Source organism: Amorphotheca resinae (genome assembly GCF_003019875.1).
Source record: "Amorphotheca resinae ATCC 22711 unplaced genomic scaffold M430scaffold_10, whole genome shotgun sequence".
Taxonomy (NCBI): Eukaryota; Fungi; Ascomycota; class Leotiomycetes; order Helotiales; family Amorphothecaceae; genus Amorphotheca; species Amorphotheca resinae.
Window position 1 is genome coordinate 249,462 of NW_020194480.1, and position 13,903 is coordinate 263,364.

The 13,903-nt window shown below is 51.1% G+C and overlaps 5 protein-coding genes across 5 annotated transcripts; 2 read left to right on the top strand and 3 right to left on the bottom strand.

Annotated features, from left to right (window-relative positions):
- Window positions 1–681: 681 nt before the first annotated feature.
- Window positions 682–2,581, bottom strand: M430DRAFT_21365 (hypothetical protein; the record flags this gene model as incomplete). Its single annotated transcript, XM_024864505.1, has 3 exons — window positions 682–782; window positions 837–2,289; window positions 2,339–2,581. 3 exons carry the CDS (start codon window positions 2,579–2,581, stop codon window positions 682–684), a joined length of 1,797 nt encoding a protein of 598 aa, XP_024718263.1.
- A 786-nt stretch (window positions 2,582–3,367) lies between these two features.
- On the bottom strand, window positions 3,368–4,774 carry M430DRAFT_106863 (hypothetical protein; the record flags this gene model as incomplete). The annotated part of the gene is made up of 3 exons (XM_024861110.1): window positions 3,368–3,831; window positions 3,881–4,475; window positions 4,529–4,774. The coding sequence occupies 3 exons, from the start codon at window positions 4,772–4,774 to the stop codon at window positions 3,368–3,370; spliced, it is 1,305 nt and encodes a 434-aa protein (XP_024718264.1).
- Window positions 4,775–6,001: 1,227 nt separating this feature from the next.
- Window positions 6,002–7,549, top strand: M430DRAFT_21367 (hypothetical protein; the record flags this gene model as incomplete). The annotated part of the gene is made up of 6 exons (XM_024864506.1): window positions 6,002–6,076; window positions 6,124–6,199; window positions 6,247–6,256; window positions 6,303–6,499; window positions 6,556–7,302; window positions 7,431–7,549. 6 exons carry the CDS (start codon window positions 6,002–6,004, stop codon window positions 7,547–7,549), a joined length of 1,224 nt encoding a protein of 407 aa, XP_024718265.1.
- A 995-nt stretch (window positions 7,550–8,544) lies between these two features.
- M430DRAFT_29985 (hypothetical protein) lies at window positions 8,545–11,092 on the bottom strand (the record flags this gene model as incomplete). The annotated part of the gene is made up of 4 exons (XM_024865924.1): window positions 8,545–9,145; window positions 9,201–9,325; window positions 9,376–10,971; window positions 11,045–11,092. The coding sequence occupies 4 exons, from the start codon at window positions 11,090–11,092 to the stop codon at window positions 8,545–8,547; spliced, it is 2,370 nt and encodes a 789-aa protein (XP_024718266.1).
- A 1,264-nt stretch (window positions 11,093–12,356) lies between these two features.
- M430DRAFT_44218 (hypothetical protein) lies at window positions 12,357–13,751 on the top strand (the record flags this gene model as incomplete). The annotated part of the gene is made up of 4 exons (XM_024867680.1): window positions 12,357–12,598; window positions 12,658–12,812; window positions 12,877–13,160; window positions 13,215–13,751. 4 exons carry the CDS (start codon window positions 12,357–12,359, stop codon window positions 13,401–13,403), a joined length of 870 nt encoding a protein of 289 aa, XP_024718267.1. The 3' UTR covers window positions 13,404–13,751.
- Window positions 13,752–13,903: the final 152 nt, after the last annotated feature.

Here is a 13,903-nt window from a genome sequence, read left to right on the forward strand (position 1 = left end):
CCTCCCGGACACGCGTTCTGGCCATCCTTCCTTGAAGGCGCCAAGATCCGGGGAGCCGACAGCACAAGCAACGGCTAAGAAGGAAGATGCAACAGGGAGGCTGAAGATGAAGAGGAATGGTGATTGTGTTGGATTCGTTCGTTCGCTGTCTCATCTACCTATGATGTGCAGGACAATGGAATGGCCTTTCAGGAAGCGAAGCGGCAGCCTCATCCTACAGAGCAGAGCCGCGGATCAGCAGCCAATAAGAGTGCGCCATCAGCCACGATAGATTGCGCGTTCGGGGAATCGGGGATCCTTCTGCCGACGAGGCTGTGCTGATTTGAGATAATGGAACAGGACTTTGATCGATTTTATTCTTGTTCGTGGTCTGCGGATCAAGGATCGTGAATTATCAATGGTTCTAGACTCATTGGCTCTGAAGAGACGCAGTAGCCATTCCTTAGGCATGTCTTCTAAAGGTATAATTATCTAATGAAGGTGTCTATATCTAAGCATTCGTGTATAGGTAGGTAATCATCGTACAAGGTCTCTCCATACAATATCATGCCTAACAGCGTCGAAGGTAAAGTCGTACGTGTCGATACGGTATACGCTGACATGTCAATTCATTTCCTCAAGAAAGGGGTTATATATAATAGGAGAAATAGGAGAGTCGGAAGCGACAGGACAGGGAAACGATCAATATCCACCGATTTCTTCATCGACTAGAACGTCTCTCGCAGGGTCCGCTGAGGGGAGGTTGGGGTCGATTGCTGTCCCCTTGGTTTCCTCGAGGTAGACTATCACATTCTTAGTATGTCGTTTCCTTCCAGATCAAGGGGGCAAGGACTTACTGTTCGGTCTGATGAACCAACTCGCCAGAAACGCAATAAGAAACGATGAAGCCAACGCCACGAAGACAGTCTGCGGCAATGTCCCCACCGTGCTCGCATAGATCAGGTTGAAGATCGTAGGACAGATGATCCTCGCCAGGGCATGTAAAAGACCCGTGGCACCCAATAACTGGCCCACTCTATCCTGGGGCACATGCTTCGTCAACGCGCTCTGCAGAGTCGGACTCGCGATGCCTCCAAACGCAGCGATGATACCAGATACCACGAACAGCGGGCCAGTCCCAGCAAGAGCGTAACCGGCGTATCCAATCATCTCCAAGAGAATGGACGCACGTATGATGTTTAGATCGATGATATCCGAGCCAGAATTACTCTCTGGCACCGCAAAACCCGATTCTCGACGCTGTCTGTTAGCACGTCGGGTGCGAAAGATGTAGTTTAGCAATGGGAGGATAATTACGAGGCCGGAAACCCGACAGGCGTTTACTATCGATATGAATGCGCTGGTCCCCGAAGTCTCCCATCCGAACCGGTAACCAGTATAGTAGACGACTACTGTCGCGGCGCCCATCGCCACGCCGAATACCGTCGTGTCGACGGCGGCTAGGAGGACGAGGTTGACACGGAGGTGGCCAGATGAACCGGATCCCGTTGGCCAAAGGATCTTGAGGGGTCCGAGAAAGTTACTCTTTCTGAGAGCCCATAACCATGTATAACCATCCCAAATAACGTTGTCGCCATCAGCTGCGAATTTCTCGCGAGCCGCTAGTTGGCGTTTCATGGCAAGTGATTCCGGGATAAAGAACAAGACGAATACGAAATAGGATGAGGAGATTGCAAGTGCAACGTAGAAGATGGTTATCAGTGATCCGGTTACTTTGACCAGGAAAGCCGCCATCAAAGGTCCCAATGCTATACCGGAGAAGAGACAGGCATGGAAGTATCCAAATGCGACTGCTCTCTTTGGCGGAGGGGTACAATCGGAGGCATAGGCATGTGTGATTGCCATGCCAGCTGTAAATGAGCCGCATAAACCGTCGACGACTGCGCCTGCGAGAAGCCAGTTATAATGGACGGTGTCTGGGAATTTGTATGCCAAAATCGTAGCCACCTCTGTGACAAAAAGACCAACACCGGTCACGGCGAGGAGCTTCTTGCGGCCATACCGATCAGACAAGGCGCCTAGCTTTGGGGCCATGACTGCACTCAACATCCCAGCTATGACCATCAGGTAGAGATTGAACTTGGTGACCAACGCTTGTACCTCAGGGATTCGGCATTGTGGATTATCGGAGTCGAGCAGCACCGGCGCAAAGATGAAATTGGGATCCGTAACACCCCTCTCCTGCAGATATCTCCGGCATACGAGTGCGAGGATGAGATTAAGTTTCGGGACCATGAGACCGCCGACCGCGAGGGAGAACATGAAGAAAGGGGGGAGTAACCACCACATCTACAAGCATTAGTATCGAGATCGCGGCCCAGGACAGAGGATCACTCACAGAGGGGGTATGCCACCAAGTCAATCCCTCGAAATCAGCAGCGCCCTCCCACTCCTGTCCTCCCGTTTCATGCACGCTGCTCCCGGCAGAACTGCCCCCATTGCCCAGCAATGGAGTGGCTTCGCTGTCGTCGGCGGCCATATCAAGTCTCGCATTCCTCCGTAGGGAGTCCTGAGCCCCCCAACTCTTCCCTCCCGTTTGTGTGTCGTTGGGCTGGCGCAAAGCGTCCGCCTCGGTATCCATGTTGACGTCGTCAGGTCCTTATCTCCGTGGCATCGGGGTTGTTGGTCGTCGCACTGCCCCAAGTCCAAAATCAATATGCAAGCTCAAGCTCAAAATATAACAGTATTAACGCAGATTGTTTTATTATAAGATTAGGACAATCGTAAAATGTAAAATGTAAGAGGAAAGGGAGAGGGTGGGGGTAGGAGGCCTCAGGAGGAAGACCTGTTGACTTGTTGACGACTTCTTATCAGGAACTGACTGTGCGAAACAGGTAGGCGGAACACATACGTAGTACCTAGTCTGCTGCAATACGTAGTGCCCATGGTGTGCTGGCGTGAGGAACGGAACGTGGAACTGCGTGCAGCTGGGCTTGTTGATTGAGTCGCGTATCAAGGCCAGGGGTACTGTACGCCAGGTACATAAGTCATGTCAAAACGTGTAGCGTCATTGACGTTTTTGATATGATAATCGCGGTTGGTCTACTTGGCTATCGTCATAAGGAAGGTAGTAAGCACCGTTGGCTTGGTCAAAATTGAACGATTATTGTACATAAGGTAGCCCATGGTATTTGGGCCCTCGTACGGTATGTATGGATTTCTAAGAAGGTTGATTATGAGAGGTGCGCGCAGCTTTGACTCTCTTTTCTTTTGATTTTAATCTCGTTCCCAAACAATATTATACACCCCGCCATAAACCCTTTTTCCGCCTCCTCGGCGTCCGCCGCAGCGTACCTTGAGTCCGAACTAATTCATATGGTAGCAAAGTCCGCCTGGTATACAAGATGCCCGTCCATCTGCGTTGAGACTAGACAGCAAAGGTCTGCCCTGTTTTCTGACCAGCAAAGAACTTCTTGCTCTCTGCGCACCTCTCGCTTTTGCAGCCGGGACATCTCAATCCCATCTGCTTGCTACAAGCTTCTCCACTTTCCAGATGTGCCTTTGCAATATCCGCCAATGCCTGAATGAAAACAGGTGAACCGTTCAAACTTTCGGTTCTTTTGACTGTATCCTTGTGACCCGACTCGCCAATGACTTCTTCATCCAGTTCGTATAGTGTCTCGATGTGATCTGATGTGAAGGCCACGGGGATAAGAATCAGGTTCTTCTGGCCTTTCTGAATGTAATTCTGAACCGTATCGCTGGTTTGCGCACCGAGCCACGCGCTAGGTCCGACCTGTGATTGCCAGACCAATCGATATGGATTAGAGAAGTTCAATCGTTGCATAACTGCATAGACTGTAGCTGCCACCTCCGAGGGATATGGATCGCCTGATTCGAATTATTATTATGCGTCGGTTTTCCGAGGGAGAAGACTTACCTCTGTTGACCACAGACATGGGCAAGCTGTGTGCCGAAAAGAGCAACACAACGTCCTTCCTGGCCTCCTCTGGATATGTAGCTAGTTTATCCTCAATATTCAGGGCAATCGCATCGACTAATCCTGGATGGACAGGCCATCGATCGATCACACTCCAGCTGATAGTCCCATCGTTTCCACCACCAGCAATATTGCCAGCGCCTGCAGCCTTGCCCTCCAACCTTTGTCTCCACTTCCACAATTCGTTCAAGCTACTACCAGTCGTTGAGCAGGAATACTGTGGATACTGTGTAAACGCAACCGCTCTCCCTCCCTTCCCATTCCCAAACCCGTCCGCAAGCAATTTGTGGTACATCTCTTCGGTCAATGGATTCGCATATCTAAAAGCCACGTATGGCTTATGTGGTGCTGTTTCTGGGGACATTTTGTCCAGGAGCTTGCACATCTCTGCGGCTTGGTACTCTGACCATTTTCGAATTGGTGATCCACCACCAATCGCTGCATATTGCTTGACGATCTTGGGAGTTCGACGCTTGGAGATGAGAGGCCCGAGATAGTTCTGCAGTCTTCCGAGAGGGATTAAATCACCATCTGCCTGTGGGAAAAGGTCAATTAGCCTTGTAAGAGACGCGGGGTCGAATGACATACGAAGAGTCTGCTCAAGAAATCCTCAACTTCATCGGTAGTTGACGGCCCACCCATGTTCATAAACACCATGGCCGTAGGCCCTTTCGAGCTCGTAGCATCTTGAGTTACAGGAGGCACTGGAGTGGCAAAGGATCGCAGTTGCTCAGCGCTGCTTCGTTGCCACCACGAGGTCGTTGGTCTCTCTGCGAGCTTGGAGATGGTTGAGGTCCTGCTCGTGAGCTGACGGACGGGATTCCGGAAAGCCATTGTGACGATGGCGCGTTAATACAGAGAAGTTGCAATTTCAAGGGTGAAGAACATATCTCCCGCGAGGAGAATATTGTCCATCAAGAGTTATCATCAGCGTATTGTAAGCTTCACAAGTCTAGAAGGGCGTCCCAAAATGACTAGCTAAAAGTGGGTATGGGGCCAGGAGAGAGCGGAGATCCTCGGGGATTCGGGCTGAGCTCTGAGGGCGTCGCCAGCGACCAATCAGCTTTGCGGGATTTCGCGGATGTTTGAGTCACGTGCTAGATGTTGTACTGTAAGGTGGAAGGGCATGTTTTTGACATCTCTTCCATACATCCTCTCAAAATCAACTGAACCAACGAAACTGTATATCTTCTTAGACAGCCTGATGGAAAAGTTTCCTGCGGGTCAAATCTAGCCGTCTCATTGCTCGGCCAATTCCCTTAGCGATGAATGCTTCTCTCCAGCCTCCAAGATTCGGGTCATTAATTCCAAAATTCCAGCGAGTATGACATGGCTCTCCCGTATGATTCGGGGGAAGAAGCATGTGGTTGGCGCCCCTCCCTTTTCACATGATTTGCTCTGCACTATATCTTTCTCTTAGCTTGGGGCGCCAGTCTCCAGAGTTCTTTCTGATCACAATCTGGTCCTCTGAAACCGTCCTTTGCCTCCCCTTGATCAATCTCTTGTGTTGTCGCTGGATTGCTCTTTGGGCAAACCAAAATCATTCCTAAGGTAAGACAGAAGTTTGCCTGTTTCGTAATTCGCCGATGGACATCTTGAAATAGTGGTGACGAGTACAGAGACAAACCAATTTCAAAGAGGTAATAGTAAGTTGGATTTGGCATTACTTATTCCAATGCACAGTCTCGGAATTTAAGAATGACCTAGAATCATGGTAATATAGCCCTGAATGGGCATTTTGTAATAACGAATTGTATTTGCAGAAATCAGATAGATGGCTTGCTACAATATAGTCATTAATGAGTCCCTGATTTTCGACTCCGCATTTGTTTTCTTCGTAGATTTCACTGCTAGTCAGGAAAGCTCTTATATTTACAGGTTTTGTCTAAGATGTCTCACACTTATTGCCAAAAGTATGGGGATTTAGACGTGATTCCGGGTCTCCCTATCCCTGTTCAAGGCTTCAAGCTGGGGTACCTTTATCTTATCTTAGCGCCGAAGCTCTGATGAAGACCATCGTCGTCACTCGAAACTGAACTACTTCTGTCCGCAAAACCTACGATGTCGGTGGATCCATCATATACTGTCATTGTCAGACTTCCATTTCCTCGAGGGGACTTTGTGGATCCCCCTTCAGTAAGCGCCTTACCTTTACTGCTCTTGAACCAGGCTAACTTGGCTAGGTGGAATGGGATGCTGCAAAGGACAAGGCCCTGTGGAAGATACTCTCGAAAGCTTCCAAAAACAGTGATATAGATTGTATGTATACCGATCCCTCGGGTTGTTTCTGGCTAACAAGGAACTAGGGAACGAACTGTCAGTAACCCGAGTATAAGGTACCCATCCGCGCTGACGCAAGCAGAGCATCGAAATTCGAAGTCTCCCTAGCATTCCTCCTTCAACAAGCAGCATGGCTCTACGAACGACAACTCCTACAAGTCCGGGCGCAGATGAGGAAAGTCGGCGTGTCAAAATCATCTGCGGCGTCACCAGTCCCGGGCAGTACATCCGAGTCCGCCGGAGGGGAAATGATGAGGAGGACAGGATCAGGAGGTGGCCGTGAGCAAAGACACAGTCAACATAAACCCTGAAGATCTGTCTAACCAGCCAAATAGGTCCACAAGTGTACTCCTCTCTCTCAGCACGCAGAGACTCACCCATACCTAAAAACGAGACACCTGTCCCTAACACCTCCGGCCGACCCCCAGCACCACCTATATCCCGCAACTCCTCCGCAACCACCACAGTCACAGCCCGCACCGCCGCAGCAGCCGCAGCCCAGCTCCACCAACCATCCAAACCCTCCTCCCAGATAGAAACCCAACCCCAACCCCGGCGCTCCCCACAACCCGAGCCCTCTTCATCCTCAAGCTCCGACTCCGACTCTTCTTCCTCCTCCTCGCTCGCACAATCGCGCCTCTTCCGCCGCCCGCAAAAGTTCTCCTCCTCCCACAAAGGAAAACTCGGGCTCTCACCCGACGCAGAGGATGATGATGACGACGACGACGAAGACGAAGAGCCCGCCTTCCTCCCCGTCACATCCACATCGACCCACGATCCCTCAGCGACGCTGCGCGGCGACCCGCGCAACCTCGCCCGCCGCGAGCGCATCCCAGCCCGCGGCAAACCAGCAGAGGTGAGCCAGACCAGCGACTCGAGCGCCAGTTCCGCCAGCCCCGCGATCCCCAGAGCCGACGAGAAGACGGGGCCTCCTCCCTTCAGCCAGCGACGAGGAGGCCCGAGTCCACTGAGTCCGACGCGGAGCGCGGCCTTGGCGGGGCGTAGTCCAGGTATGAGGGGCAAGGGTCGCGAGGGCAGCGAGAGCAGTCCGAGTATGGGGAGTAGCTTTAGTGATTTAGATGGTATGTCCCTCTTCCCTCTCCCCCCTTCCTCTTCCTCTCCCCCCTTCCTCATCCTTTTCCTCATACACCTATCTATCTATTTATGAATCAACAAAAAGAAAATCCAAAGGGCTAACGCAAGTCCGCAGATGCATCAGTCACCCAAAGCGCCCTAGAAGAAGCACTGGCTAGTAACATGCAAGCCGCAGGCGGCATGGCGAGCAGGATGAGCTCCATCAGCCAGGCGCTACGCAGCAAGTATCTATAAACCAGTCAGGACACCCCGGCCTGTTGGATAGTATAGTATAGTATCATATAGTATAGTATCAAGTATCAGTATCGGTATCGTGGCGTTTGGCATTGGCATTGGAGGGATTAGGAGGTGGAGTTGTAGTGCGAATTTGGTAGTTAAACAGTTAGGAGGTAGCCATATGTATCACACCCAGATAGGTATCTAGTCATTTATCGTTTTTTTATAATTTTTATTTTTATTTTCATTTAGCCCCCTCCCTAAAGGAGGCCCCCCTCTAGCCTCCTGAATAGGTAGAGTACCCTGACGCTGCCTGCCTGCCTACCTAACTTATCTAAATAGGTACCTATAGGTAAGCCCCCCGACTACCTAAGGTACTTATATACCTATAAAAATATAAAATATGAAAAGTAGCGCCCCGACTACCTTTCATACATCAAAAAGACGCCGTTGATAGTAAGAGTAATAGTAATCGTGGTAATAGTGGTAATGGTGGTGGTGGGTGGTGGTAGTGGTGGTAGTAGTAAATTCTTTCTCTATTGAATACCCACCCTAACTGGGTACCAAGAGAGAAAGAAAGACAAGACACACGCACATACACGCACGCACCACTTTATGCCTAGCATGAGTAGGTTAAGTACCAGAACAGAATACCACCACCACACACCACCACACACGCCATACAGTACGGTAAGTAAGCTAGGTAGCTAATGACCCCAATTAAAAGCCCAACGCAATACTATATTCATATCATATTAGAATCCTGTCTTAGGGAGACTTTTGACTCGATCTCCTGGTTTCGTCGTCGTGCTATGTTTCGTGCATATTTCTTTCTTGTATTTGTTTGGAGTTATGGGACTGTGAGTTTGTCCGAGTTTGATGTTTCGTGAGAAGAATTTCTTTTTTTTCCGCTTTTCGATGATTCGAGACAGATTTGCAAGAAAGTGTGGATTTCCTCACTTTGCGATGTGCTGCTCGTTCGTCGTCCTTCGCTTCGCTCGACCCTGCCCCTTTTACCATCCCACAGCCTCCTTGAGCATCTTCTCCTCCAGCGCCTTGACATGCGGAGGTTTATACTTGTCATCTCCCCATGCACTGCCTGCCCACGTGCTCTGCGCGACCGGCTGACCCCACGCATCGAGCACCGTGTCCTGCTCCTGCACCTCTTCCAACACCAACTCGCCGTCGACATCAGCATCGCTGTCGTCGAGCTGGCTCTCGGCCTCGTTGGCATCGGCGTGCTTGCTCGCGCTGACGCTGGCTCTGCGCCAGGCGCCGCGTCGCCAGGATCGGCCCGGCTTAGGCGCGATCCCGCTCGGGTGGTGTTCGTGCAGGTATTTGCAGTTCTCGGCGCTATACGTGCACTTCCCGTCGATGGCCCAGTAGTAACACGTCTTGCCTTTGGAATTGACCTGGTTGAGTAAGGAGGTGCGCGAGGGGGTCTGCGAGGGGGTCTGCGAGGGGGTCTGCGAGGGGACGGAGTCGGCGAGCGCGCCCCAGGTGGGCTTGCCCATGTGAAGGTTGCTAGGTTCGCCAGGTTTACTTGGCACGTGGGCGTGCAGGTCACGGCATTCTTCGGCGGTGAAGCGGCAGTCATTCTTGACGGACCAGAACCTGGGGAGAGTTAATTGAGGGGATGGGCGGGGATGTCGGGGTGGGGGTTAAATACCAGCAGGTTTCTGTCTTGGGTGGCACTGGCTTCAATGGTTCCTTGATAGGAGCACGGGAGCGGGAACGTGGACCGGTGGGGATTGGAGTGGGCGCCACTCCGCGAGCTTTGAGGATCTCATCGACCTGTGATGCGTGAGTAGGGCTTTGTTAGAAAGTTATAAGGTGAGTCAAACCTTGTCATTAATGATCTTGCCGAATTCCCTGGCCATCTCGGGGGTGAACTCCCGCTGTTGCGCATCTGAGTTCTGACTTTGAGTCTCTGAGTCCGCAAGGACAGAGAATTTTGATGCAGCCAACCCACCGCCCAATGCCGCCTTACTTGAGGTGGAAGGAGCCACCGGGGCAGTCGTCCTTGGGCGGATGATGGATTCCTCGTCCCACTCCGCAGCATTGACGTTCTCTACCTCATCCAATCCATGCTTGGTGGGAGCGGCAGCCGCCTGGGCATTTGCTCTGGCCTGAGCCAACGACCTCTGCCGCTCAATCAACGAGTCCCCCTTCGTTGCACCTGCAGTTCTCTTGAAGATCGTCTCGGGGAACTGTCCACGCTCCTTCGACCGCAGATTCTCGCCAATGTACATGATTCCAGATACGTACTTGATCACTTTGATATGATCACCGGCACGAACTTCGAAACGGATTCCCTTCTTAGCAACGCTGCTTTGGGCAGTGTAGATTTTGCCGGGTTCGATGCTCTGCTTGGAAGGTGGGGGATTGCCATTACTGGTTGAAGAGGCCTGTTCGACGATAGACTTGGCGACGGATTTGGCGGATTTGCTGGTCTTACTGGTCCTGAGAGATGCTCGGGAATCCGGGCGTTTGGGGTTGTGTTCGGGGTTGTTGGGTTGGTAAAAGTCATTGAGAACCTTGGGCGGCCGGCCATGGGCTTTGATGAACTGCTCGGCGAGGACTTCGACAATCGGAGCCGGTGGAGGGGCACGGCTGGGAGTGGGGGCCTGGAGCGGAGGGCTTTGAGGCCCTACAGACACTTCTTTTGCCCATGAGCTGATGCGGGCCTCGCGTTCGTTTGGAGCGGGTGATGCATAGGATTGCTCATCCACGGTTGGTTCTGCGAAATCCTGAGGCCACGCGGGAGGTGGTTCTGTGAAATCTTCACCCCACGCGGGAGGATACTCTTCCTCCTCAACTGGCTCTGGTTTGTATTTGGGTCGGGATTTCTTTCCGGCCTTGGTCAGAGTCGCATTGAAAGCCCTGATCTCATCAAGCTGTTCTTGCGTACAGCCGGGTGGAAGACCATTCTCGGTCCTTGGCCGTGGTTCTGGTTGGGCTTCGACTTTGGCTGGTGTATCCGCGGCTGGTGTATCCGCGGCTGGTATATCTGCGGCTGATGTGTCTGCAGCTGGTATGCCTGCAGCTGGTGTAGCTGTCTCGGAAAAGTCAAACATAGGAGTTTCTTCCTTTTGGGGTGGTGGCAAGCCGGAATCTTCATCTGAAGTCTCCGCAGACGTCTCATTGGGACTTCTCGTACGAGACTCGATGGAATCGGCTTGTTCTGAGGAGGGCGATGAGACCTGCTCCTCGGTCACCACTATGTTGTTCACCTTGGTCTCTTTTAAAGGTTCGACCGGTTGAACCTGCCCCTGGGATTCCGTCTCCTCCTTGCTCTCTTCGAATGTCATCAATGGCTCTTCGAGGATATTGCTCGGTGGTCCGTTTGTGAATACATATTTCCCCTTATGAATCAAGCCGTCAATCTTGATCCATTCTTCCTCGGTGAAGTAGTCGGCTCCGTAGAGCATATATAGACCCTGCGATCCAAGTCACATAAGTATATGGCACACGAAGCAGAGGTCTTGGAGAAGGCGGGGGGCTGCGGCCTACCATCTTCACCTGGTCCAGCGCCCGCTGGGCGTTTGCTGACAATTCCATCTTGTGTGGTATTGGAAGCTTTAGGAGTTGATCTGACGGTATGGAGAAGGGGAGGTGCACAATCCTCCTCTCTCTCGCGTGGGAATCGCAATTGGCTCTCTAGAGCGTTGTGAAGAACTGCCGTCGAAGAAATCGAAGAGTGTATTGTGTATTTGTATTAGAAGCTGGACGGAGTAGTTCGTTCACACGGAAACACGGAGTAAGTATTCCAAACGCGGGTTGATATTGGATGTGACACTGTAAGAGAAACTGCTGCAGGCACAGATACTTAGGAGATTTGACGGTGATGATGCTGATGCTGCTATGTAGATAGATAAACACGCCAAAAGAAAGATGATATTTCCCCCTCCGAGACGAGGAAGAGGAAGGGAGAGAACAATGATATTTCGGTGTTCCTCTGATACGGAGTAGGCGGCTGGAGGGGTGGAGAGAGACACCATCCAGGGTCGCGTCACTCTGGAGCCCTAGCCTACACCACCTTACCGCGATGAAGACTCCGTAGGATTTTGACACGGCAGCCAATGAAAAGGGACAAAAGAACAAAAGAACCAAAACCCAGACTCTGATACCAGCGGCCAGCCCCCTCGTGGCAAGGAGAGCATTGTGTCTAAACCCGTTGTAGTATCTTTCCCAGTGCCGGGGCGGTAGTCCGTTCGTTCGTTTGTTGCCATGGTAGGAAAACTTATCAGCCGCCGATTGCTCCCTGCTCATTGGCGTGTTTGCCTGCGCGCAATTCCACACCGACCCTCGGATCGCCAATGCCACTACTGTACCCGCCATGCTATTGGAGTTGCACTTTTGCACACTTTGCTGGCTCTCGGTGTCTGGGAGGCTGGCATCTTGGAGGTGGTGGGAAGAATGGTGAAAGGGGGGAGACGCGTTTTCACGCGTTCTCTCACGCGTTCTGTCTTGATCGTGTGTCCACTTACCTTAGGTAAGCCCTGCTATGTTTGCACACGGGGAGTCGGGGACAAGCGCACTTTTGTCCGGATCATATAAGATCCGAGGCGTTCACTGATTGGTCAGTCGGAGAATTGCTTGATGAGTGACAGGATCAGGTGACGAGGCTGCCACCACGCCGACAAGGTAAGGAGGTACCTAAGGTAAGCCTTGACCGTTATGTTAATTCTGTGGATTGATCAAGCTACCAGACGTCACTATATACATGATATAAGCGAGGGACACATGGCAGGTATCTAGTTATTATGCCTTTCCTCTTTATCATTCTCTGAAGCTCTCCTTCCTCAAGATCTCATCCTTAACCATGTCTACCGAAGAGGCTGTTGGTCCTAAGTCCTTTGACCGCGACTCAGCTCAACAAGAGTTAAAGTCTGCGCTCTACGAGGGCAACAAGGATGGCTCTCCATCCTCGCTGATCGATCAGATATGGCATGAATTTTCCACTGTTACAGAGGAGCGTGTTCTAGTCTACAAAGATGTAGACATCAAGACAGCTCACGCAGTTATCGACGAGCTCGATCGTCGGAAGGAGGATACAGCACTGAGGTATGCAGTTTGATCTAAACCGTAAAGTCCTGACTGATGTTAATTGTCAAAATGAGTAGGCTCGGATACAATTCGCTACTGAAAACCCTTAAACTGGTTCTGATGCCATCTCAGATCCATGATAGCCATCAGCCTTGGCTGATCAACTCTATCTTAGACAGTGGACATTTAACGCGACAAGAGCGAAAGAGTCTTCGCATTCTAAGTAGTACCAGTAAGTGTTCCTGTGGTGCTTCTGTTTGAGTGAGTCGCCCACTATGATGCTAATTAAATACTAGGATTCGAATCTTTTCGGCCGCCATATGCCTCATCGCGCAAAGAGCCTGACCAATGTATTAGACCAGCAGGGATGCTTCTTCCAACATTAGTTGTCGAAAGTGGTTGGAGCGAGAGCCTTCCAGAACTGTACCATGATCGGGACTTATGGCTTACTGGTGGTGCCGGATCCGTACAAGTTGTCATGATATTGAAATGGAGCAAGAGCTCAGCAGGGCAAGTGAAGGGAGATATCGAAGTCTTTGACCTAGATCACTTTGGGAATGTACGGCGTCTACAACAGCAGGTAAGTTGCTAAGCTGCTAATATCAATTTCTGACAACTAACATCACTATTATAGACAATTTTCCCCTTTCCGCCTGCACCAATTGCTGCCTCGCAGAACATCTATATTACAAAAGGGCAGTTGTTTGGTTCTGCCCTCCCAGCTGGTCAAAACCCAGCTGCAGCCGTCCATCTCAATTTGGATGACCTTCGTCAAATTGCCGACGAGTATATGAGGTATGAGGGCTACGTTCCCGCTTCATAATTCTCTTCCGAGTGTCTACAGCTGTCATTGCTATTGCTTTTATCATCACATTGCATGGAAGTGGAGCGCGGTGCCTATCGGGGTTGCAACGACGGGCTGGTGATTCTCCATATTGTCCCGGTACAGATGGGATCCGCGAGGGCCACAGACTGATATATAACGTGCATTCATAGCGACTCAAAGGAGGTGTTAAAGGCAAAGATACGGGCGATGTGCCAAGAAATTGAGGACTATAAAGGAAGAGCCGTGGGCGACAATGTGTTACGGGAGCTTAACCGTAGCGAAGTATAGTCAAGATTCAAGCTGCCGGACCTCTTAAAGCGATACAAACAGAACGAAATAGAAGAGGAATTCTCTACACTAAGCTAGTTTGTAGACGCGACTACGTTTACTTCACTACGAATGAATCTCCTAGGGAAAGTCAAGCCTGTCTTTTAGTCAATGACACACAGGAAGGGAGCAGCTACAAGTTAGCAAAACAATCACTAAGCCGACAACGG